This window comes from Idiotropiscis lumnitzeri, chromosome 4, assembly GCF_059441095.1.
Source record: "Idiotropiscis lumnitzeri isolate Australia: NSW breed Sydney's pygmy pipehorse chromosome 4, RoL_Ilum_1.0, whole genome shotgun sequence".
NCBI lineage: Eukaryota > Metazoa > Chordata > Actinopteri > Syngnathiformes > Syngnathidae > Idiotropiscis > Idiotropiscis lumnitzeri.
The window spans coordinates 4,353,737-4,379,565 of record NC_142394.1 but is presented as its reverse complement, the minus strand read 5'-3'; the positions used below and the strand labels follow the sequence as shown (position 1 = coordinate 4,379,565).

The window sequence follows — 25,829 nt, the reverse complement described above, 5'->3', positions numbered from 1 at the left end:
AAGTGAAGTGTCTAGATCCAATACTTGACAGTAAAGTGGAATGCAGGAAAACTTTGCAATCTTTGACCTGCAACTCATTTAAAAACTTTAATGTTCTTGACCATTATTAAAGTAAATAAATTAAACAGTAAAAACAATATGGCATTATTACTACTAATTCTACTACTACTACTAATTCTTCTTCTATTATTATTATTATTATTATTATTATTATTATTATTATTATCACTACTATCAGGGTTGGGCATCAATAACCAAGAATCCAGTGAAAATGGGACTAATATTCAGATTTTAAAATGTCAGTGCTAAATTCCAATGCCTTGTTCATCGCGTGTAAGAGACACAAACGTAGAAGGACAAAATGTGTGTGCGTGGCGCAGAGCCCTTGCTTACGCCAAAACCGCAGAGTGGGTGCACGGCAGCTCAGCCGGAGCCCTTCACTCTGCCTTTCCTCTTTGCACTCAGTCCTGCCGCACAGTCCTTCCCACTGCTGTCTCTCAGATGAAGTGCTGTTTTTTGATTAATAAAGGGGAAAAATAATTTTCAGCAATTAAGTAGCTATTTTCTTAATTGCATTTGGCCCAACAATAATTAAATTGTTTTTACAGTATTATCAACGGATTGCGCAATATTTCCATTTTTAATATCCCTAAATTTCAGTAAGGATGAGTCATAGTCCTTCTCAGAAATATAGCACTGAAATGATCATCGTAAAATGCTAACTATTAGCCTAAGCAATTACATCTGTGAGGCGGTTAGGTTGTACTTTTCAGATTAGATTTTTCTCGGTAAATTTTCAAATTTAACATTACACATTCAATTTTGGTCATTCATATACAATTTTTTCAATGAGATTATTCAAGTTTAATGCTTGAAATTGCAAAATAAACAATCAGATTCAGTTTTGTTTGGCACATATTTCAGCCCATAGGGAGCGCATACTTGGAACAAAACACGCTCTAGACTTAATTGTTAAAGATAGATGGTTCCACAAAGGCTCAGTAGAATTGCAATGGTTTAGGGAATGTAAGCAAGTTGTCAATTTTTTAAAAATGTCGGAAATAAGCAGGCTAAAAATTTTTTAAATTTAAAATAATATTTTTGCAAAAAAAAAAAAAACTAAAGATGGCTTAGACTATGAAATTTCTACTCCATAATACACACCCATATTAAATCTTTTTTTTTGTTGCTATTTCACTCATGCTCTTTAAGCATGGAGAGGAGGGCGAGTGCACATTTTCAGAAACATTTTGACACCATTTAAACAGTCGACAAAGTTAGATGAAAATCATGTCTCAGCCACTGTATGTGCATGCAGTGATGCATTGAAAAAGGTTACCTGTGTTTTTTTTTTTTTTGCACATCTGTCCATTGAAGTGCAGTTTTTTAACATGGTTTTCTGGGAATTGTGTCGCCATGGTAACATGGACATCTTTTGCTACCTCAATTTTGTGGATATTGTAAACGGTGTGGGCTGGAATATATCTGAAAAAAAAAAACTGCCGAATTATAAAGAATAATATATAATAGCATGGAGGAGAGAAAGATGGGTTGCTTGCTTTAATTTTGCCACAGTACAATAATAATAATAAAAAATAAGTATAAACCCAATTCATTGTCTGGACCACATGTTGTTAATAGGGTCTCGGTTGACTTTGGTTGAGGAAACCTATATATATATATATATATATATATATATATATATATATACCACTTTAGTTCAACCTCTTCACAGTAGGTGTACGGTGCAGTATTTTGGTGTTAATTGTGTTGAGACTGGCAAAGGCGCCTGACACTTGACTGATATCTCCTTTCTGTCTTCCGGATCACACTCTTTAATTTGCTATCGAAACAGGTTTTATTCTTCACCTATGCATGCAAACATTCAAAAATAGTACACATTGTTCACATACATTCAATATGGGAAGAAGGTTCTCGTCTTTTTTGTGTGAAAATCATGCCGCTCAATTTTTGAAAAAACAAACAAAAAAACAACAACAACTAAGAAATAATGAGCAGGTTTTCCCAGCAAGTAGATATAGAAGCTGTAGAAATTATGGCTTTTCGAAACATTCCTTTTTTTTTTTTTAAACCCGCTTTCCTTTCTGACACTGTGTGGCATTTATTGAATTCAGTATTCAACACTTGACATGTGCACATGCTGGGCCTTTCCAGGCCTTCAAAAACTGGTAAGCTTCAATGACCATACTTTCTCCCAAAGCAAATCACCGCCAAATTGGGGCTTTGGTTGAGTGTCGGATATACTTTCTAGTTGATGAGCAGCAAGGGACATGCATATATAATGGATTTGCTCTTGTGAATTCACTGAATACTTTGATTCAGTCATATCAAGTCGGCATTTGATACAAACACTATGGTTGATTGTTGTAGAAACAAAATTTAACATTGATTTTGACTGTTGTTGCATTCAAGGACTGTGAGTACTGTTAAGCTCTCATTTTGTATGTGTGCGTGTGCTCGGTTTCATCCTACACAAACTCCAAATTGATTTACTTTGCTTTGTCATATAATGTGCTAGTACTAATAAAAATACATGTCAATTATACATAACCTCAAAGACGCAGTATGACAATATTTAGTTTGTAATCTACAGTCAGGCGTCCCGCAAATCCAAAGACTGGCAAAAGCACAAACACAAATAGCTATTTACCTGATATCTGTCATTGGTTCTATTTTGGTACCAAAGAGCTACAATAGTCCACACATGCGCATTCCACCACGCGAAGACGCCCGCCTTGAGGGGAAACCTAGACCTTTAAACTGACACTTGTCAGTCATGCCAGCATGCTGCACTGACAGTAGCTGGTGAGACACACAGCGTGAGACAAAAGAAGACAGCGGAAGAAGCTTGAGAGATGAAAAAGGGAGGTGGGGGAGGTGATGAAGAAGAGGAGAAGAGGAAGCAAGACTTTGGAAGCTTATTAGAGACGCTGTGAGATGAGAGAAGTGCAGCTTGGCGTTTTGGCACATCACCATCTTTTTGATTTGTTAGCATGTGTTTATGATGTTTCTCTGTCTGCCTCAGTCAATATCTATTATTAGATTCTCAGATCCTCCCCCTGCTATTTTGACACTGTTGTAGCTCCAACTTCACACATACACACATGAGCAAGATTCATACCCACACGTACCTGTAGCCAAGGAAAAAGTAACACACAAACAGTCATATTATTAGGCTTGCGGGAGTTGAATCGTACTTCTGAGCACTTTGAGGTGCCATCTGTGTCAGATGTCATGTTTGGACCAAGATGCAGGAGCAGAGGTGGGGGGTTTCTCATTTCTCAAGCGACTAAGTAGCTTAGCAAGTGGCTTTATCAGAAGCACTCACGCTCACACCGCTCACTTTTATCTGGCTTCCTCTCTCCCTCTGATCTCTGAAGTTCTCAAGCTTTGAGCCAGGGGCCACTGGACCAGAGTACCATAAACGACTAAAAATGTAAGTATGATTTTTTATTTCATCAGAAATCCAAGCTTCATTATGCATGTTTATTATTTTTTTTAAAAAGCCAATTTTTATTACCAAAAAAAAAAGAAAATTGCCATTTTGCCCCCTGGTGACCAGATTTTCTCAATCAAAAACGCTACAATTTCGCTGAAAATAAAATATTCAGTGAATTCTCACCAGGAACTATTTATAACAAATTTAATCGCTGGTCGTGCGCGCATAGCAAATGTTGTTTTTTCGTCAGGTCCGTTCAAGATCGCAAACGGTCACAAAGACGTTTGTCAATAATTTTTATAGTCAAAAATAGTTTCTTTCGTCGCAACGAAATTTTTAACATTTATTGATTATGGGGAAAAAAAATGTTTCAAAACTAATTGCATCAGCATCACGATGCGCAAGAATCAATTATTTCTTCCACCTCTGAAAACAGATTTCATCACAACAATAAACCACACTCACATCATAAGACTAGCAGATGATAATCATAATTTACTGCCATATTAAAACCCTAATTTTAAAAGCCTCAAAAGGCTTACACAGAGAGAGAGCCTCGGCAGATATTGTGGTTGTGAGATTAGTTTGGTAATTAACCACAAACCAATTATTCAACATTGGAATGAGAGGTGCATCTCAGGTAAAGTGTTTCATGGTGTTTAATGGGTGTCGAGCAGTTTGATCAGTTGACACAAGTCTCAGATTCCGAGGCCCAACAGTCAGACGGAGGTTTAAGCACATCTGTTTAGGCGGCTGATGAAAATGTAATTAATTAGGTTCTTGTTTGTTTCTTCAATCCACTTTTCATTAACCTCTATTGACACATGTGAAAATCTCACGTGGCGGTTTATGACTACTTCAGGATTAACAAGGAAATTGGATCTTTGCAATAAACAACGTTGCCCGAAGAAGAGATTCCCTCTGGGAACCTTTCAAACTTACACTGCTGGGAAGCAATACTTCAAAAACGCTCCATTTTAGTTTTCATCACAAAATACAAAATGTCTTGGCTCACTAAAATGGGAGCGGTGAGCTCTTAGCAAATCTGAGGGTGAACAAGAAGAGTAATGCAATGCAACAGAAATAGACTAAAGCAACACATTCAATCCAGGATTATATCATATAGAGGATGTACTTGGGGAAAGGCAATATGAATATTTAAAAAAAGCTCATAATCTGTGTCAGGAGTTTCATCATTCTGCCAAAGATGAGCTAGTAACCAACCTTTATACTGCAAAATGCCTGCAAATGTTAACCCACGGCCTGATATCAGATTTGAGAGTTGTGTCAATGCAAGAAAAAAGAAACACAATAATTACTTATTGGGGTGTGACGGATCAGAGCTGGAAATGTAGAGCTGCAATGGTTGAATAGGTATTATAACGTGACCCAGTATGTTACTCACTAGATACGGATGCTTCACTTGGTACATCTGATACCATAACAGTGTAATGCAAAATCACACCATGTAGCTACATGCCTGTGTGCACAAAAAATGTTCGGCTGCATAGCTGGCAGACCTGTGAAATTGAAGGAGATTATAGCAGTAGCTTGATAAAAAAAAATGCATTAACACATATTCCCTACAATCTTATGAACAGTCATGTGCAAACAGCCTCGTTGTTTTAGCTACCGTTTTTGACAAGGCAGTCATGTTGAAAACATTTAGCGATAAAATTTAGGGCAGACAATTTGCCGAATTATGTAAAAAATATGTTCTGGAGTTTGACAAAATCTTTGGGGGGGGTGATGCAAAACATTGTAATTTTGGTAAGGATCTGGTTAAAGGTGCATATACAGGAAAGTGTCAATTCATATTCAGTCATTATGGCATCAGTGAAATCTCTAGGGAGCCTTAAGGACGCTGCGGTTCGTTTTCCTTTTATTGACGCTCACTATTTCATACTAACAGTAACTACATTGAACTATTTAATAGATGCCAGAAAGATCAAGACATGTCAGTGGAGCCTTATTCTGCTTGATGCAGAAGAAGGTATACTGTGTCCAATGTGGTTTCTATTCTCTTAGTGCCTTGGCCGCCCCCACACTGGAGGTTGGTTCTCCCTAGCCCATGTGACAATGTATGACTCCCCAGGTTTAACTGGTTTCAACAGGTACGTTTGCAAGGGTTCAGATAGATAAGAAGATGCAGAGCCAGGAGAAAGATCACAGCAACACAACAGCCCATCTCAAGACAGCCATTGGCTAAAGCGCAAAAGAGGCCGAATGTAACAATACAAACAAACATATTCAATACTTCCATCCCTGACAATGTTAATTGCAGGAGATGTTTTTTTTTTTTTGTTTTCTTAATGGCCATTGCAGAATTGTTAATGAAATCAATTTGGGTTGCATTTCATTGATCCTTATGAAGTGTTTGATAAAAGAGAATAGCTGATATTACATAATGATGGTTGTTTTGTTTTGTTAGTGTCATTCAAATGGGATTTCAATTTGAAGAATTTGGTATAATTCCTTTAAGTGTTATTTGAGGGTTCTCTGATCAGTTACTTCATATAATGCATGTTATCTCAACAGCCCATCGAGGAGTCCTACCAGATTCGTCGTCAGATTTGTTGTCATTGTCAGAGTCGGTGAGGGTCAGAGCAGAGTTCTCGTGGCTGGACACACCGGAGCTGCGACGGGACTTCACCCTTCCTCCTCCGGCCCAAAGCTGGATGGCTCTGTCCGGTGACAGGGGACCATCTGGATCAGAGTCTGCATCGGAGCCGGCGCTGAGGGAATAACCCCTTTGGAGGAGGCTCAGTTCAGGACAGTAGGGGACTGCGGCGGGATGAGGAGCAGGGGTTTGATCGCACACTCCCAGTTCAGCCAGGGTAAAGTTCCCTCCTACGAGTGAGATGCAGCAGTTACACAGGTGGAATGAAGGAATGAGGTGGGTAGCTGCAGTTAAAGTGGTAAATGGAGCCATTTACACAAGTGCTTACACAAACAAACACGCCAACCGGCATACAAATCTACAATCACACGCAGAGAGGCAAACTAATTATAAAACTATGGAGGAGGTGGCTGAGAATTGGTATTCTTGATGCACTCAGGAGAGGAGAGATGACACAGCATGAATCAACCACATGCTACAAAGAGCTGCTGGAAGGAATTCTGTATGTGGTAGTCTGCAGGCTTGTTGTGAGCATCACTTTGTGTCTCCTCATTTGCACTCAAAAGATGTTGATCAAAGTGTTGAAATAATGGAGCTGCGATACTGCCTTCTGGTCAAAACAGCTCACCTGCAAATTTCTGCATGCGGGACCCGTAGGTTAACTGAATAAAATGCACTCAGCAGCAATAAAATGCCGCTTAATACTGTCCCCACCTCACCCGCCCATTCCAGACAAACTGACTTGTCTCACCTAAAATAAATATATAAAATTATCCAAATTAAAACACATCAAAGGAGATCAATAGCAAAGTACTGCAGCCCAATTAAATCCAAGCTGAAGAAAAAGCAATTAGGGGAAAAGGCATGCACAACCAATTTATCCTTTATAGTAATTAAAAGAGTATTGTGGATGCAATCTCTTACGATCAGCTGTTTGGGTGGAGGGAAAAACAGTTGTGTTTCACTTCATTAGCAGTTTGTGAGGAAGGCGAAATAGAAGGGGGATGAGACTGGTCTGGTGGTACTATATGAATGAACGTGCGAGAATCACACAGCTGCGTGACTCGGTCAACTGTGACTCATCAGGAGCAATCAGAGGGAGAAGAATTAAAGTGATGAAATTCATCTGCTTGATCTCCTTGTCTGCTCTTTAAAAGCTTGGGGAAAAAAATAGCAAGTGAGCAGACACATGGAGAGGGAGGGCCTCTCTGGAAACTTGGAGTGGTATGAGAGACTCATTTCTAGACACTGCCACAGTAAACAAAATGACTCTACATCTCGCTACAACTACTACACTGAACCAAAGCATACGTTACATCAGTGAACATTACCAGTTGCCTTCTTCTTCGGTTGTCTTCCTCCCACTTAAAAAAAAGAAAAGAAAATAAACGCCAAATTCGTAGCTCAAAGCTCAATTTCTACTACAATTCTATTCTCAAAGCACAAGCTCTCGATCAGGGGTCATTAATCCTGTTCCTCATGGTCCGCTGTCCTGCCAGTTTTCCCAACTCCTTGCTGCGACATTTGATTCAAATATTCAGATAATCAGCAAGGTCTGCAGAAGCCGGATAACGATCCTGATCATTTGAATTGTATTGCAGCTGGGAGAGATAAAAAAACAGGCAGGATAGCGGACCTTGAAGAACAGAATTGAAGACGCCTGCGCTACATCGTTGCGTTGGTCTTGTTGTTGTTACCATACCTGAGATGAAGTATCGGAGGACAGGGGAAAATTCCAGGAGGCCTGAGAGAGTAAAGCAGACGAACAAGCCAGGATAAGAAACGCAACATTCAACCTCGAAAAACTACTCTACAACAAATGACTTTTCAAAAAGCCAGCAACAATGAAAGCAGCTCGATTTGACGCCGTGAATTTCGCCACACATCTACCGCTACATCACACAAGCTGTCAATCCACACAATTAACATCCCACAAGCAGTGATTACACATGAACCATCCAATCACTTTGTAATCCCACGAGTGGTAGGCCGGGTCCTGCGCTAGAGCAATCTACATGAAGTCAAAGAAAGATGGATTGGTGCGAGAGTCTGAGGCAGACATGAAAATCTATCTCAGTTAGTCCATAACTAGAAACCCAATAACATGTTTGTTACTTGATATTATGACAAATGTGGAGGGGCAATGTTGTGCCACATTTTAATCAGATCAATGTCCTTCTCATTCACACCATATTTCAATTGTATATAGTGCATTATATTGTTTGGCTGTCGTGAGCCACAGTATCAGGTACACCCGTACAAATAAAGAAGTGAAGAAAGAACTAAATAAAATGTAATACCAATGCAGTGAAGCCAGGTCGTGAAAATATAACAAAGCCCTCTGCATATGATCGACAACCTCTATATGAAATATATTGTTAAATAGATACTGCGCCATTCTGGAATTGCCAATCAAATTGAGCATGTATCTTCTGCAAAGACAGATTTTTTTTTTTTGATAGAGCTGTTATATTTGCAAATAATTATATAAGTCTATATAAAGTGCTCAATGAGATTATTTAATGAGGAGACGATACACTGCCTTGCAGGTATTTTTCAATATGTTTGTGCTTCTCCTTTTCTTTGTCGGTAGTAGCACCAATGTTTCAATTGCATGTGGCCCGACATTTAAACCAAATTACTGTAAAATATAGCTGTAAATGTAATAATTTATAGGGCAAAATGTAATGAATGCACAATGTTTATGCATTATTTTTAGTTTTTATGAAGGGTTATTGATTAAATTGCGGACACTGATAGGGGAGACTAAAATTTGGGAAATACATAGAATTTCATAAATGGCAAATGTTTATTTGTTCATGTTTCTGACACAAGACAATAGGGCGATTGTGTGCCAGGAAGCCTCAGAGGGCCTCTGTAAAGTAATGCCTCTCATCCTTTCGGGTATGTATAAGTTACACATGGGGCTGGATGCATTAGTTTGGTACTCTGCTGCAGTTTGCAATCATCCATTTCACTAAATGTACTTCCCCTGATAAAAGTCATTTTGAAAGTGTGTGGTAGCAAATGTGTGTAATTTGTTGTGTCTGTGTGCGAGTTTAAACGTGTAATTGTGAGTAGGCACTTTTGTGGGATGGTACCGCCTGTCATTAAAAAATAATTTGTGCTTGTTAGCAGCTTGACAGGCAAAGTCTGTCTGCAGTAACTTTACACTGGTTGATGTCCTCTCATTCCACACGGTTTAATTCTTCAAAAAATGTTAGTCCTCAAGAAGTACAACTTGCAAATTTTGTTGCTTTTTTTGTAGAACCAATAGTTTACATGGTGCAAGCGTACCACCAATAAAACATTTTGAGCTTTGGTAGTTTGCAGCACATTCAGTTTTCTTTCTTGATTCGTCTACTTGTACGGAAATGTTTTTGGTCCTTGGTAGCGTATAAAAAATGGAAAGTAAATGGCATTTGTCTTAAAAGGTCCCTCAACAACCAAGCCGAGAATGGCTGAAATTATGTGTGGGTTTTTTTTATGCTAGTTACCGTTTTCTCCGTTATTACCAGCAATTTGAACTTTTCTTCACAACTGTCTTTCAAATGGCAAGAAATAATAGCGCACTTAAGTCAGGAGACATAGACTAAAATCATTTTAAGGCAGAGAAATCAAGTGGCAATAAATGACTGTAATAGTAGTGGCAAGACAACTTTCACTTTTCAAATACACTCCGGAAGCAACAATATCAAAGTCTTGCAGGACGGTATAACTGTCAGGTGTGCTGCCTCGGCACCCTGAAGTGTGTGTGCGTGTGCCTGTGTGTGTGTATGCACGTTGGTACTTTGCAGGTTTGGTGTTTTGGAGTTGCCAGCAGCTGAATTCCATCTTTCTAATCACTACGACTATTTAAGATTCTCTGGGATGCCAACACAGCGCCAGATTGTCTACGCTTGATAGCAAGTCTGGCGCTATATTGCATTTTGCTTACTGAGCGCACATTGACATTGCCTTTTCCCGACCACAGATCCTTTGTTGCCAAGCTACATCCGTGAACTTTTACCGCCTGCCTGCCTCGTTGCTTGAGCCCAACACCTGTGACCCGCTTGCCACCTTGTCAGGATTCCACTCCTCCTCCATTGCAATGGACTTTCAAATAAACATTTTGCTTTGACCGTCAACCCACACTGCTCAGTATCTGCATTTGGGTCTTCCTCTCGCTCCCACAGCCCGGTCAGTCTCCATGGTATTATTGTCGTCTTGTACAAAAAAAAGTTTGGAAAATTGAGATTAAGGAACGTTAAGGATAAACATACTGATTGAAATTGAGCGCTAAATACACACAAAATAAATTTAATATCGAACATTGAGGGATGGGTGATTAGTCAAAATGTATTCTTCAAAATTGCTTCTCACAAACACAAAAATGATTTATGGGCCACACAGCGTGTCCCCCCCACTTCGACGAATGCTGGTCTAATGATTTTAGCAGAGCATATACTGTATGTCCCGCATGTTATCGCCACGGATGACCAACCTCGTTATGGTTGCCTGTCCGTAAAATATTAGTTATTCCATGAATCAATCCATGGTGGAAAACAAATTGAGACCACTATATTATTATTATTATTATTATTATTATTATACTGATGCTGTTAAATCCCACAGCATTATTACACAAATTTTGAAACTGAGAATTGTGAAACTTTTAAATTCCGTTACATCCCTAATATACACTGATCAAGTTATCCGTCTCTCTGCCACTGTATCTTCTCTAAATTGTAATGTCAGTACGAATATGACAGACATTTATGCGGGAACTAATATGGAAAGTAGACCTTTTAAATATTTTGTTCACAAATATTTGGCTCTCTGGAGTGCCTGCCAACCTGTCAAGGGTGAAATTACATGCAAAGGATTTTTTTTTTTCTATTTCTGCAAACCGTCCAGAAATTGCCCCAATTGTGACACTACGGGGGTCGATAGAACTGTGGCTTTAGCTGTGATATGGCAGCTCAGCTGGGCAAAAAAAGATTTAAACTTTCATGCAACGGCTGGGCTGAACTAATCCACGATCACAGCAAAAAATTAAGCAGAGCTATAGTGTTGTTGCACTGTAAAAATTGGGGAGTGACATTTACTTGAAAAAATCGAGTAAAGTTTTTTGACTCAGATATTCTAAGTTAATTTTTGAGTAAATTTCACTAGTTTATTGAATAAAAAAAAAACCACGAAAGGGATGATAGCTTGTACCTTTTACATAGCACATTTCTACACAAGGTTACACAATGTGATTGAGGATTGAACCTACAACCTCCAAAATTGGAGAAGCTGCTCTACACCTGAGCTGTGGCTTTGCGACTTGTGGCGAATACATTGCTGGTATACCCAAAAGGAGGCCAAAAACTACGCCGGTCTGGTAGGAGTTTGAGGGTTGCACCTGACCCCAATAATATACTAACAGACTGCTCATTTTTTACAGTGTGGATGCTCAGATTAGCGTTAGTGCACATAATTAACAGCATTATAGCATTTACTTGCTATGGGGGTTAGGTATGCTTTGCACTTTCTTTTTTCTTCATAGGTAAACCGCAAATCTGAGGTTAAGAACAAACAAAATGTTCCACAGCAATAAATTCAGCCTCTTGGAACTTTTCATAGTTTGGAGTAATATTTACCATGCGCGTTGTAAGGACATTCACGTGTGAGTGGAGACGTTTATTGATGATGATGCCATTTACAGGTTGATTAATAAATGCCATTCAAATGTCAAAAGTAAACGATGATCTCAGTACAGACTTGTCTTAAACAGCGTAATGCCTTAGGTGAACATGAGGTGAGGTTTGATCCAAAAGAGGACAGACAGCATCTAATGTGCCTGCTTCTAATGCCATTGTCCCTCCACTTACAAGTTGAAATTGTCCGTTTGCTCTCTTGATGAATCAAGTCCCTCACAGCTCTACGCTCATTAAGGACTGCAGATAGTACTCACACACGCAGGCGCACACACAATAATCTTATGATCGCTATTCAGCCTCCATCAGACAGCGGTCTGTCCCAAGCAAATATTTATGGAAATTGGTGCTTCTAAAGTGCACCAACGTTGTTACCATTGTCATAGAATTAGAAACAAAGAAAATGATAACATAAACATGCAAAAAAGGTCTCCAGAGACAATTGCAGGAGTTTGAGACAAAGAAATTCATGAATTTTCATTGAGGCGTTCACTGAATTCACTTTGTGTCCAATGTGAAAATAAGATGGTTAAGCTCAGCCTATACGATATTGGGCAAAATATGCAGGAAAAAACGGAATAGGTGATCCCATGATAGACAGAGATCAGAATGAAATCCCTGCTTATGGCGAGCAGCATAGAGCGAAGACAGCCAGAGAACGACAGGGACAAACTTTGTGATGGACGACAGGGTATATAATGAAAGCACCCAATCACAGAGGAAGAGCGTAAGAGAATCAATTTGCTTTGACTGAAATACATATTTTACCTTGATGGCTCAAGGTCATTGTTATGAGTGAGAAAGAATGGTGTATGTCGGAATGTGTTCACTTCTTATCATCAAACAACACCATGTGATGACCTGCATACTTCAGTGGTTTGGAGTTTACATACAATATCACAGATATGAATGTGATTAAACCAAATCTAAGGCTACTCATGAAAGTTCAGATTGTAATAAGATGCTTTGCAAGATTTGTTTTGCAAAATAATGCATTTGCGAATTAATAAAGCTCCCTCACTCTCTTTCTCTCTCTCTCTCTCTCCACCTATCTATCTTTCTTTCTCTCTTTATATATGTACATATATATATATATATATATATATATATATATATATATATATATATATATATATATATAAATAGAAAGATAGAAAGATAAGTTGAAGCCGCCACAACCAATATACCATATTCAACAAAAGCCAAACTGTACTTTCTGGACTTGGATTTGACACCTCTGCTACTGCATTACTCACAGTTTAGGCACATTAACAGGGCAAACTAACACTGAAACATTTATTTATTATCACTTCAAATGTATCCTCAAATGTTAGAATAACATAGTGATGAAAATTTTTAAATTGACAATAGTGAGTAGATGTGTGAAGTGATAAGAACAGGAGATACCATGCAGAGGAAAAAGAGCTAAAGAGTGGAGACTTCCAGCAAGACCGAACACCATTGACATGCATGTTTTCCAAATACAATATACACATTTCAAGGACTATTTTTAAGCAAAACATTTTTCTAATTGTTCTCAACTTGAATGAAAGTGCATGGCGACATAGCTGTAATTATAGTTAACTGTAGGAGACTGCAGTACTTCACAGCTTGACAGTTAGTTGAATGTTTCCCCTCCTCCTCAAGCTTCACTTGATCAAAAATAAGCTATCGCAGTGATTACTGGGCTTGTCATGTGACCAGACCACCAAACAAATGCTAATGTTGTTTGTGCTCCATAGACAAAACAAATGTCTGTTGGGTAACTTTACGTTGTAATAATGTGCAGGTAATAGCTCGCTGTGCTTCCACTAATTGGACCAAATCAGCAATTCCAGACTTAAACAATTGTTTTACCACACCCGTAACTCCTTTGCAATTACTTCAACAGTGTGTTGGCACCACCTACTATGGAGCTGTCATGTGCAGATAGTTTTGGATGAATATGTTGGATGCTCTTTATCACAGCACTGCAGACTCATCAATATGAATGTCATTATCTTGCAGCAGGGCGAGGGAATATACTCTATATCAACTTAATTAGGCCCTTTAGTTACCTCATAATACAATGATGTGATTTACAGAGGCCATTGTGACTTCCTGATGTGCTCTTAAGTCAACTCAGAATACCTTATACAGTTTTACAGGTTCTTTTGGTATTAATGACAAAAACACAGTTCGCCCTTAACAGACTGTTGTGTACTTATCTGAGACATCATCATGTTCATCATTCACAATTGGGGATTATTTTTTTCACTCGTATTTTCCAGTCTACATTTTAGGTAAATGTTAATTCAGAGTGTCACATTAAAACCTTTATCATAACATAGGATAGTATTATTAATGACAACATTTTACAGCTTAGCAACATTGGCCTAATGGCGCGTCATGGTCAAAGGCTTCCCACACCTCCCAAGTGACATCTGATCATTTGGTAGCCATAGAAGCCACAGGGGCTCTTGCACCTACTAACGAGGTGCCTAATACAGGAGCGAGAAATGTCACCAGTGCTTGGTTCACTCTGCCCCTGCCCAGAGGACAGCAGTCTGGTCGCTACACGACATGACAGGACATGACAATGTACAAGTAATATCATTCTGTAGAAGGGCTTGTTACCCGAGAATGTATTGTTGAGCAGTGAAAAACCTCTAAACCTAAAGCAGGACACAGGAATATTTGCCCATTAGTAGGGTCCCTTTTGGGGGGGCGAGGCGGTGGGGGCAAAAAAATTATATATACCATATTTAGCCAACCAGTCTGACTTTGTAATGGTAGAAAAGCATCAGAAGACAGTCGTTATCCTGAGCAAGACCAACATTAAGTAAAAGGGAACATAAAAAGCTGGAGAAATGCCAAGGACTGAAGGAAGAGCTAGTGAAATGTGCCTGGTGAAAGGAAAGCGGTGCCAGGAGTGACCGGGGCACTGGGGGCAGTAAACCTGAAGCCGTGTAGCTGGCTCCAGTAGATACCAGGAACAACTGCCGACTTCTCTGTACAGAGGAGCACAATAGTGGGAACAACTAATATCCTGCGCAGAACCCTGGTAGGACTCCTGTTTGAAGGAGAAATAACACCCAGATATGTGGACTGACTGCTTAGATTTACGAAAAAAAAAAGAAATTTACCAAATTGTGACATTGGAGGTTCTTGCCTCTATTTCAGTTTATAGTTATTTGGTAAACTTGTTTTATAATATAGGCGGTGCAATTGAGAGTTACTGCCTGCGTGATTTATTTTCGTTGTGTTCCCCGTGGCTTGCTTGTAATTTGGCTGGTCAGTTGGAAAACTTTGCTTGAAGTACTGAATGTGGTGAAAAACACAGTAAACAAGGCAGACAGATTATTTCCTTCTTTGCCATCACTGCGGTTGCATGGAAATGGGTACACACGACTATAAAGTGGTGATGAGCTGTTAAATTAATATAGCTTGCTCCAAAGTATGTATACACGGCTAAACAGTGGTCAAGTTTAAGTAAAATGTCACATGATTTTTGTGGTTAATGTATAAGAGAAGAAATAAGGACCAAGTAGGCAATGGATCACATTTCTGGCGATTGGCGGATTGCAAGCCGCTGATTGAATTCTACAGCAACTGTCCAGTACAAGTTTGGAGGTTGACCACCTCCTAAAAGGTGGAGCTATTGCGATTTCGACATTGACTAACTGGGCAGAGACCAACAGTACTGACGTCTACATTATTTCAACTAACATTGCACAGCATCGTGGGTTAACTGTTGCCCACTCGCCATCCATTGCAGCCTGAACATCCTTGTCCTTCTGGGGGTTAAGATCACGTGAGGTTGTTAATATTTGTGAACTGTGGGCATGCGAAGAACTTTCCTGTGATTCAGGTCTTAATAAATAAAATGATTAGTTTGTGACAACCCTTATATTCACTAACTCATGTCCATTTTTCTCATGTTTTATTTTCCATGAATGGGGGTTTCTGCGTCACAGACATCCCATTAACGTGAACATTAAAATAAGGTATAGATATAAATAGGAGACCCATGTATGACCACCCATCCCTTTGCAAGTATTCTTAAAATCTTAAATGGTTTAAAATAGTCAACGGCTATGAGAAGATACATCAACATTCACTGTGGATATGTTCCAAATATAGAAATCAGTTTGGTTTTTATCTTGCCTGAAAAAAAAGATGAACTGTATTTGACAGTGATAATAGCATTATTCCTATGATACATTCTGATTTAGAATGGTTTTGCAAACACAATCATGGTCTGGACTGATTTCAGGTGAAACAAATCCTTAATGTGATGTGGAGTATTTCTCCTTGAATCAATAGCATCCAGCAGCAGCACATTCGCAGCGAAATGTGACACATTGCAACATCAGCCGGGCAGCAAATCATTGGCATAGGTATAATTTGTGTGACTGAGGCAAGGGCATAACGAGTATCAAAAGTGACTTATGCATAAGAAATGTGACATATATCCAAACACAAACACATACACACAAAATCTGTGGCAGGGGAACAACTTTAATTATAGCTTTGGAGACAAGTGACTCAGCCGAGAGGGGGGAAAGCACTTGATAACAGTGACATTTACAATCTGCCTCATTTATCAAAGGCTGCCGTAGCAGAGTTAAAGAGGGTCATTACACAGTAAACATAGATTAACTCAATCACACAATCAGCATAGTTTGATGATAATTTCGTTTTACTCGAAGAAAATCACACACGAGTGAGCCTTTCGTCATTTGTCGGGTTTCTTACCTAATATTTGTGTGCTTGTAGTCTAGTTAATGGCATTAGAATCGTGGTATTGTTCCTCAATAATTAATTGGTTTTACCTTGAAATGGTGTTATCAGCAGACATGTATGACACAGAGAACAGAGTTGATCGTTGCTCAGCCAATTATATCCTAACTGCAGTTCATTCATTTAAAGACTAAACCGTATACTGCACGCAAGTCAATTCCATACTGGACACATGCAGAAAATTGTATGTATGGAATATGCAGTATGATGGTTCTCCTCTGACACTCGAGAGCAATTTCGTCTGACACTCGTATCCTACAGGCTGGTTAAGGACAAAATAAAAGACGGAATGCCAGAGTATGACATACAATTAAAATCTGATAACAGATTGGTTAAATGGGGTTGAAGGAAGTTTAGGATATAGGGTATGCGACCGCGGCCTGCCCTCATATAGCACAGTTCAACCGACCTTCAAAAAGCCTTTATTGTGTTTGAATTGTTAAAATGTCTAAAGTCTGTCAAGAAAAGTAATGTACATCACTTGTTGGCACAGTGGTTGCAGCAACAGCAGGGTTCTAGAACCCATGCTACACATATTGTAGGCTTGTTGATTATTATCTTTCACATCTATCCATATCCAAATAGAAATAATGCAAACAGGAACACGAGAAACAAAAATAATCATGCCTTAAAACCAAAATTGTCATCGTGTAATATGCAGCCGCATGCTTGGAGGTAATAATAAAATTAATCTTTGTTGACTACCTTGACTTTGGACGCAGCTGATACTCTGACGCTGGTTCGTGGGGTATTTATTTATACCTTCATTCATTCTCCCAAACGTTTAGCAAACAATTATCGCCATCATACCTGCACCTCTTGCAAGCAAGATTAGCGTTTCAAACTGTACCGACTGTGGGAAAATGGATTGAAAACGCCATTTGTACCATATCCTGTCAATCAAAGAACAAATACAGGCATCAGGCGTGTAGGAGTGCAACGAGCACCAGAGCACTTTTCAGTGACTCCTCTGCTTTATTGCTGGAGCTACGGGACGCTTTAGAGCGTCAGCAGCTGGCAGAGGCACCAAATGCCACAGAGAAGACAAAGGGGGAAGAGGGGATGAATTGTAGCTAATCTCTTCTCCATTTATTTTTAATAGCGTGCAGCTGCGTTGCATTCTATTTGATCATCAGTTGTCTGCTTGGACTAGTCTGTATGGACATGCAGAAATATCAACTTGAGTGAATGCACACTAATTTCATATTCAATTCAAATTCTATATGCTCTACTCCTAGATTTTTACAAGCTGCAAACTAATGAAGCTGTACTTTGTCGGCTTCCAATTAAACAGTGGTTTATGCTTAAATGAACAACTATGAGGGACAAAACTGGCAATCTTTACAGCGGTACAACTGTTGCACATGTACCGCATGTGTGGCCAACAAATTGTAAATTTGTAAAATACAGATTTTCAAAACACTCTTTTGACAAAGTGACTCAAAGTAGGGTTAAGGTGTATTCGCACCAGAAAAGTCCCTTGGTCACCTTGACTCACAACATGCAGGCAGCGGCGGGGCTAAACAAATGACAGGATTAAGTAAGATCAAATTTCACTACAAGCTAAGACTTCCCACGATGCCGGGCTACGGTGGTTTGTTAAGCCCAAAAAGTCACATGTATCTTTTAGTTGGCGCCGATCTGCAGTAGTTTGCATTCGCACCTGAAGCAAACCGCACTGAGTCCATTTGGAAGCACCCCAAGACCACTTTAGAAGTGGGTCTCGATGGGGTTGTTTGCACCAGGATTCATTTGTGCGCATTCAAATCTGCATAAAAGGGCCAGTGTAGGAAATTAATGGATGTGGAGTAATGTGAGTCTTTAGCAAAAATGACACAATTTGCAGTTCCATTTTTCATGCATCCACTAATAAATTCTGAGATTGCTTAATTGATTTGAAAGTGAAAACAATCCCATATTGGTGTAGTATAAATCCCACGTGTTTCCAAGCTACACGTTTTACATTGATTGGGGTTCCATGAAAGTAACCTGAAGAATACACAGAAATATAAAAAAAAAAAAATGTATCCTGCTATACATCGTCTTACAACATCTAGTATGTGTGTTTACCATTAAAAAGTAAATCAAACAATCTGGACCCAATCATTACATTTGACTGTTTCCGAGTCCCCATAACAAATACTTTGTAATAATAGTTTTGCATTAAAGCATTGATGGAAATAATTTGGATCGCGGAAAAGCATTAGAAGAGGAGAAGGAGGTAAACATGCAACATCTTGGAGTTTTTTTTCTTGTGTGTCATTTGGTAAACTGTCAAGAACAAGACAACATTTGGGTTCACAGTGAGACTGCGTCCAATTATAAATTGTTTAAAAACAACATGGACATGGTGGTTAAGGTTGGGATTGAATTAACGAGTTAAAATTGGCATTCTTTTATGCCTGTGCTGGTGCTGTATACAAATGACTCAAGAAGAGAAACAGGTGCTGCGAGGTGAGCTATTATTGGCCACGGTTCCTTTTTCATGAAATAAATATTGCCTTTTTTTCCGAGCCAGTTCCCATGTCACAAGTTCAAAACAAAATATCAAATGTCTTGAGTAAAGCCGTCGGTTCTATGCGTTTTTAAAATCCATTGTATAACAGAAGAAAATTCAAACTGTTTGTCTTTGTGAATCTGGAGAGGATGGCACATACACAAATGACATTGTAGGTAATGTGTGAAGATGACAGGGTGAAGCCTATGGAGCTCAGATAATTGAAAAGAAAATGTCCAGACTGTAGTGAATGTATGAAATACAACACCAATGAATAAAAGAAGACAGCACTGCCTTTCAAAGTTATGAGTTTGACCATGACTTGGTAACAGCATTATATGGCAAGGAATAGAACAATACAAGCACAGTAAAGTTGAAAAAATTGGTTTGTGGATCAACGCAAGAAAAAAAATGTCTTCCATTGTTTAACATAAGTGATGCATGTTCTGTATTTGGTTAACAAATAACCATCATTATATTAGAAATGTCCTTATGTGAGTTTTTTATTTTTTTGGAGACAGCAAAATACAGCTTAAGTGTAGGCCATGTCTACCACATGGGAATGAATCCGGTCTAAGGTGTGCACCCTGAGCCCCGCCTTGTTCGTGCGTGTGGACGTGCGTGTGTACGTGCGCATGTGTGCGTGCGTGTGTGTGCCTGGGTTCACCGGGTGCTAGTTTAAGTTTAAGTCACGTCTACCATAGCTATGTGAATGCAACCAGTGTCAGGTCTGTGGTCTCTGCACCCTGAGCCCCGTCCTGCGTGTGCGTGAGTGAGTGTGAATGTCTGTCCGTGTGTCCACAGGTGTGCTGAAGCTGTGTAGCAGCTGTACCTCTTCACCTGTCCTTTTAAGCTGTCCATGGTCTCCACTGCACCGCTAGAACGTCTGCATTTGGCATTGTATTATAGTTCTAGCTGGCAACTCTGAGTAACATTTGAAAAGTTGATATTAAATCGGCCCTTTTTCTTCACCAGCTCCAGCCCAATGCCTTCCTTGGCTTGCCATCCGTCTGCATCGCACCTGACGGCCACCCAAATTGGACTAAACTCTGGCCATTTTCCCCAGTTTCCATCCAGGACTCATGCCCAGACGGCAGCAAAACCTGCTGAATTTCGACAATAAAGAACTCAAGGACCCAACAGATGCGGATCACTTTCGCTCGACTCTTATTGGACAAAACGGACTTCTGGCCTAACATGACCAAGCATGGTGATGGGACAGGTACGTGAATTCTCACAAGGCTTCACGACAGGTCAAAGACGATTTCCCCTTTTATAGACGTGTATATTCGTCTTTACCCAATGTGCGTCCTTACCAAACTGTGACGGAACCTTTTATGCCAACACTCGCCCCATATGATGCCGATCTGGAAGCTGTTTAGTTCAATGCTTGCTCGTGTTCGGACAACCACCACACTCATATTCACCGAGAAGATCGTGTCAAGCGTAGATTGGACACTGCTTGGAGCAACTTTTGTCACCCAAATTTTTTTTAAAACTTGCTGTTGGGCATGTCAATGCAGTGTGAAGCGCCCTGAGCGCCGAAGGTAGAAAAGCGCAGTATAAGCACATGACATGACCAACCAGGTTTGTCCCACGTTCTTCCCATTTAGCATGACCTCGCTCCTGCAAACACAAGCCAAGTGCTTCCCCCCACACAGACCAAATGACTGCATGCATATAAATAAATATATATATATATATATATATATATATATATATACAATCTTTGAAATATACTACTAAAAGTGCATCATTATAATCTGTTCAAAATGACAAATGCAAATGCCAAAAATGCTATTAGAGTTTCATTTACTGTGTCTAATTCTAAACTCTTCAGCTGTTGATTTTCTCACTTTTTCTCTCCCACTCTTCCTCATTTTCTGTCTACAGAGCTCTCTTCCTCCTGTGGTGTCACAGTCCTTATGGTGCTGCAACACTGTTGGTCTCCTGTGGCCACACTTCCCACGATGCATCTGTGGCTTCGGGCTTTTGAGAGAGCCGATAGGCTGAGAGGACTTTAGTATTGACCAGACATTGCCTGGTGCGATGTCAGCTTGGTGCAGCAACGAAGTATGGCTGACCAACACTGATTTTCTGTCTTTTACCCATGATGCCAATCAATCTTTTTTTCCCCTTCTAGCATTATTGCATCCACATAACAAAATGTCAAGATTTCTTTTTATATTCGTTTTTTTATGTTTGGTGTTATACATGCATATAACTAATAAACAGATTTCATTGTTCATATTGTCTTCTTTCGGTGTTCATAGAAAACAGAGCTTTGGACCAATCCAATTGAGTCTGACTCCTTTCACCAGTCAGGGATCAATACTCATACTCCCTGTATCTCTGCAGTCTGAGCGTATGTGCTCGAGCGTAAACATATGATTTGAAAGACGTGCGGAAGAGAGGCATGCCCTTTAACAATGACATATTGCACCAGCCTATCGGCTAACTTACTTTCCAGGGGACATGGAAGTTCATCATGATATGACAAAGGTCACCTCTGACTCTCAAATCAACAGTTACACTGAGTGACCCAGATAATAAGTTTCCACACAATGCTAATAAATATAATAATTCAATTCATGATTTCATAAGATTTTTGCTTTTAATCTAACTGAAAAAGGTTGCGTCGGTATGAGCTTAATTGGGACACACAAATGTGTATGGAATGAAAATTTTAATTCTCTTGATTACTGGGCCAAGTCGGTTTATATCCATATATTTTTGTATGTATATACTCAATCATGTTTTACTGTAACTCAACACAATAATCACTGTTATTAAATACAATGGACTGCGGTCAACAGACAACCTGAATTACCTAATCTTTGTTGTTACAAAAGACATATACTGGTAAAGAGTTTTCTAATATATCAAATACATATGGAATGAAAACGATTACATATAGAAGATGGCGACAATCCAAATTATGATTGTTTGGCCTTGGTGAAGGTCTGTGCCCTGCTGAGTGTCATTCCCGCGTTACATTGAGTGTGTCATGTCCAGCCGAGTGTGGACAATCCCTGAAATGTGTTTGGCCCAAACACCCACCTTGTCTTGGGTACTCATCAGCCTCGTGGTGAACAAGATCGGTCACACAGCCGCTGTAGTGCAGCCTCTGCTCATGCTCAAAAGCCTTGAGTGTCTCACTGGAGCTGTATGACTTCTGGGTTGGCACGCGACATTCATCTGCATCCATGGATGAGGTGTTGTAAGGGGAGTCCTTGGAGCAGGTCAGGGAGTGCTGCCTTCTGTCCTTTAGATCCATGATGGAGTGTGCCAGAGAGGAAGTTTGAGAAGCGGGCGTTGGAGGCGAGTGTACGAGTCCTCGTTGGCCTCACTAAAATGTACCTCAATTCTGTAACCTGGACATTGGGGGAAAAAAAAGAGAAGGAAGGTATTCAATTAATTACCTCCTGTTTTTTTTCTCCAGAGATAATACAGAAGTTCAGTCAAAGTAAGTGTGGTGAAAATTGCTGTTTCATTTAGCAACACATCATGAGTAGCGATTTACTGTATGGCCATGGGGTGGAAATGTTGCATTAGTCCATCGAGATGGACTATGTGAGGCTGGTTTAAAATGTTAAAACAGAATTGAAATCAATGACATAAAGTCAGCCCGGAATGAATACCAACACATTCAAGTGAGAATAATGATGACCAAAGGGTTCAGAGAAATAAAGGAATACTGCACAAGAAGAACAATGGCAGAATTAAAAAGGAATCAAGCTAATTGTCATTACAAAAGAGTAAAATGTCTGAGAAGTAGACAGATGCAACAGGAAGAATATAAAAATGGGAGAAATGACTTTAGGGCATTGCTAGTCTCTCCCTCATTATCACAGTGAGAATGAATCCCACTCCCTCAGAGGATGTAAGGGATAATCAAACACCATCAACAGAGATGTGCACACACAAAACTTCACAAACATCCATACATGCACACACAAACATTTGTTTCATGAACTTAACACAGTCAAACAAGAACTTTCAACACGGATAACCATGTACATGGAGACAATGTTGCCTCCAACGCCTCAGATGTCCATTGTAATTGCATCACAATCAGCCATCTTACTTTAAACGTATTCACATTTTATGTATGTGGACACAGATTATACATTGTGATGCTAACACAGTATGATACAAGTGCAAGAGCCTGGAGCAATGTAGTACATTAGCAGCCGAAGATCAAAGTGCAACAATACAACAACCAGCAGTAATTGACAGCAATGCCCCCAGCAGCTGCCAGTACGGGGTATTTAAGGTAATAAATAGACTGGCTTGGTTTCACTTGCTTGAGGTTAAAGCAGCAGCCTGGTCCAGCCACTGCATTATAGCAGCACATTCCATTTTCACAATTCCCAGTCTGGAGAGTATTTGTCAATATCAGAGCAGGCAAGTGCTTTCCAAAAATGAGGTATAATTGGATTCTGAAAGTGTGATGTAACTAATTGCACGCTGGGACGGCTTGAAGGAGACTGAGGGGAAAAAAGAGAGAGTCCAGAATGGGAGTCAATCCTTTCAATGAGGGCTCATTTTAAAATGCTTAGTAGGTAGTATTGAAAAGTGCCCTGCTATGCGCATTGATTAACAGTAGGATTTAAGTCTCATAAAGAGCTCATTATGCTCCGGTATCCATCACACAAGCTATTAGGAGTTCAACCTTAATGTGTTTGTACCTTGAATGGAGAGTGAGGAAATCGAGAGGGATATAAATGTAGTGGGTACACTGGCTGGCATTAAGCACCTAACGGGCAAAGAAAGCCTCGGGCGAGTGTGCGTGCGCGTGTTTGCATGTTTGTGTATGTATACAATTACGGTAAGAATAATTTTTTTCAAAAAGCTCTTCATACAGTTGCAACTAACCGTCGACTTCAGGACAAGATAATGCAGTGAAAATCCACTCAAACAATATATGACATTTAATACACATTAATGATTATACTTAAAATGTGTTATGATAGTTAAAAGATTACAACAAAAGTTGCTCAAGTATACTTATTGGTAAGGCAGAGTGAGAGCAATAATGACTTTGACATATTTAACCACAATTGTATTCAGTACCTACATTTTTCTGAGAACTATTCTCAATCATTATGACTTTTCTTCTGGCACTTTGAGTCAGGTACACCCTGTTTTTGTCCTGATTTTTCCCTGATCACGGACGTCAAATGCTAGTTTATGATTATCCTATAAGATTATCTTATATCTGCTGGTCTGCTACGAGTGGATTTGTCCAGATAATGGGGTCCGAAGCGGGTTGTGGCTAACAATCATAAATATTAAAAGTGTTCAATATTTCCGAGCAAAAATCTTCACGTATCTGGCGGAAGCTGACTACTCTACAATCACTTGATACCATGAACAGTGACATAAACGGAATGCAGTCAATCAAAGAAGCGCCTTGACAGATGAACAAGGAAGGGGTGGTAAATATTCAATGGGTTTAATTTTTGTATAAAAGTGTGTTCCTGAACTAACTTCGCCATCTTGCAATGCTCCCACTTCAGAAAACGACCATTGGCTCATACGCGGAAGTTTGTCACATAAAAGTGGGCAATATGACTAATTCACAGTATATTGCGAAGATGATAAAGTTTTTGTCTTGTCACACCTGCATTGTCGCCTACAGGAAACTTCAAGCAACAAGAATGACAGACAAGACCTTATATGATGGGCATAAGCTTTTCAGTTCACTCCTTATTGTGGCAGACTGAATGCAAATAGCAAATTGTGAATGCAAATAGCAAACTCTACTACTTTGGGAAAGCTTGAACTGATGCTGCAAGTCAGAATTATCCCACTTGGGTTGTTCCGACTTCAAAGTGCTCAAAGCAAATGTAAACAAAGATGGCTGATTGCGACAAATTGTTTGTTGTTCTGGTTCATCCCAACAGATTTTGACCTGCAGCAAACTTTCAACATTTCTTTAATTTATATAAATAAAGTAATTTCTTATCTTCAAAGCATTTCATTCATGTCACTTAATAACTTCAGAGTACAAATCAGGTTGTTTTCCGTGAAATTATTTCAAATAAGTAAATTCATGTAATCATAAACAAATACTACTGATTACTGTTTACAAGTCAGTGATCACAGCCTCGGTGGCGGCAAATAAGCTACACTTCTTACAAGTATCCTTCTCATGAAAGGACAAGAAGGAGTGATTCCCAGGGTCGCGATGTAGAAGGTATGCTAATTGCTAAGCTAACCTAATGTAAGACCAGAATAGAGTGTGTGGGTGACTCTGTACACTTCACAGATGTCTCACTAGAATCACGATGATGCGAACCATATCCAAAGTTGAAAAGAAAATAGCAAGAAATTCAATAAATGTCCGTAGATAAAATTACACAAAAGAATGTTACACACAGTTAAACAGGAAATGGTTCTTATGATTGCCAGCCGGGAGGAGTGGCCCAGTAGATTAAAACCATATTAATATTGAGGATAAGCGATTCGGAAAATGGGTGGATTCAGAATATTGAATACGTATAATAATTACCAATGTGACTGTTTTTCTCAATACAGTCCTGTGGTTTGATTTTGACTTTTGAGGTCTGCAAAATAAATGTTCTCAAAAGGACATTATATTAGAGCTAATCTTTTTATGTTTTTGTATTTAAGACATTTCTGTCAGAAATATTATTTTTTTATGCATCTTATTTAGATTGAAATCTGCATTTCTGCACAAATATAGGGGCTACTGTGCTTCTGTTTACATTTGATGGTTTATATATATATATCTATATCTATCTATCTATATATATATATATA

General features: G+C 39.3%; 1 protein-coding gene across 10 annotated transcripts in view; it reads right to left on the bottom strand.

Moving 5' to 3' along the window:
• The window catches only part of LOC148337869 (teneurin-2-like), a 207,676-nt gene that overhangs the window by 132,740 nt on the left and 49,107 nt on the right, over nucleotides 1-25,829 (bottom strand). For 6 of the 10 annotated variants that reach the window (XM_088294607.1, XM_088294609.1, XM_088294608.1 and 3 more), the window contains exons 2-5: nucleotides 22,101-22,414; nucleotides 7,783-7,824; nucleotides 7,412-7,444; nucleotides 6,017-6,310 (exon numbers count right to left, since the gene is read on the bottom strand). In XM_088294607.1, coding sequence (XP_088150733.1) covers nucleotides 6,017-6,310; nucleotides 7,412-7,444; nucleotides 7,783-7,824; nucleotides 22,101-22,317 — 586 coding nt within the window. In that variant the 5' untranslated portion in view covers nucleotides 22,318-22,414. The remainder of the gene's footprint in view (nucleotides 1-6,016; nucleotides 6,311-7,411; nucleotides 7,445-7,782; nucleotides 7,825-22,100; nucleotides 22,415-25,829) is intronic. The other 4 variants (XM_088294611.1, XM_088294612.1, XM_088294613.1 and 1 more) reach the window with 1 other exon arrangement.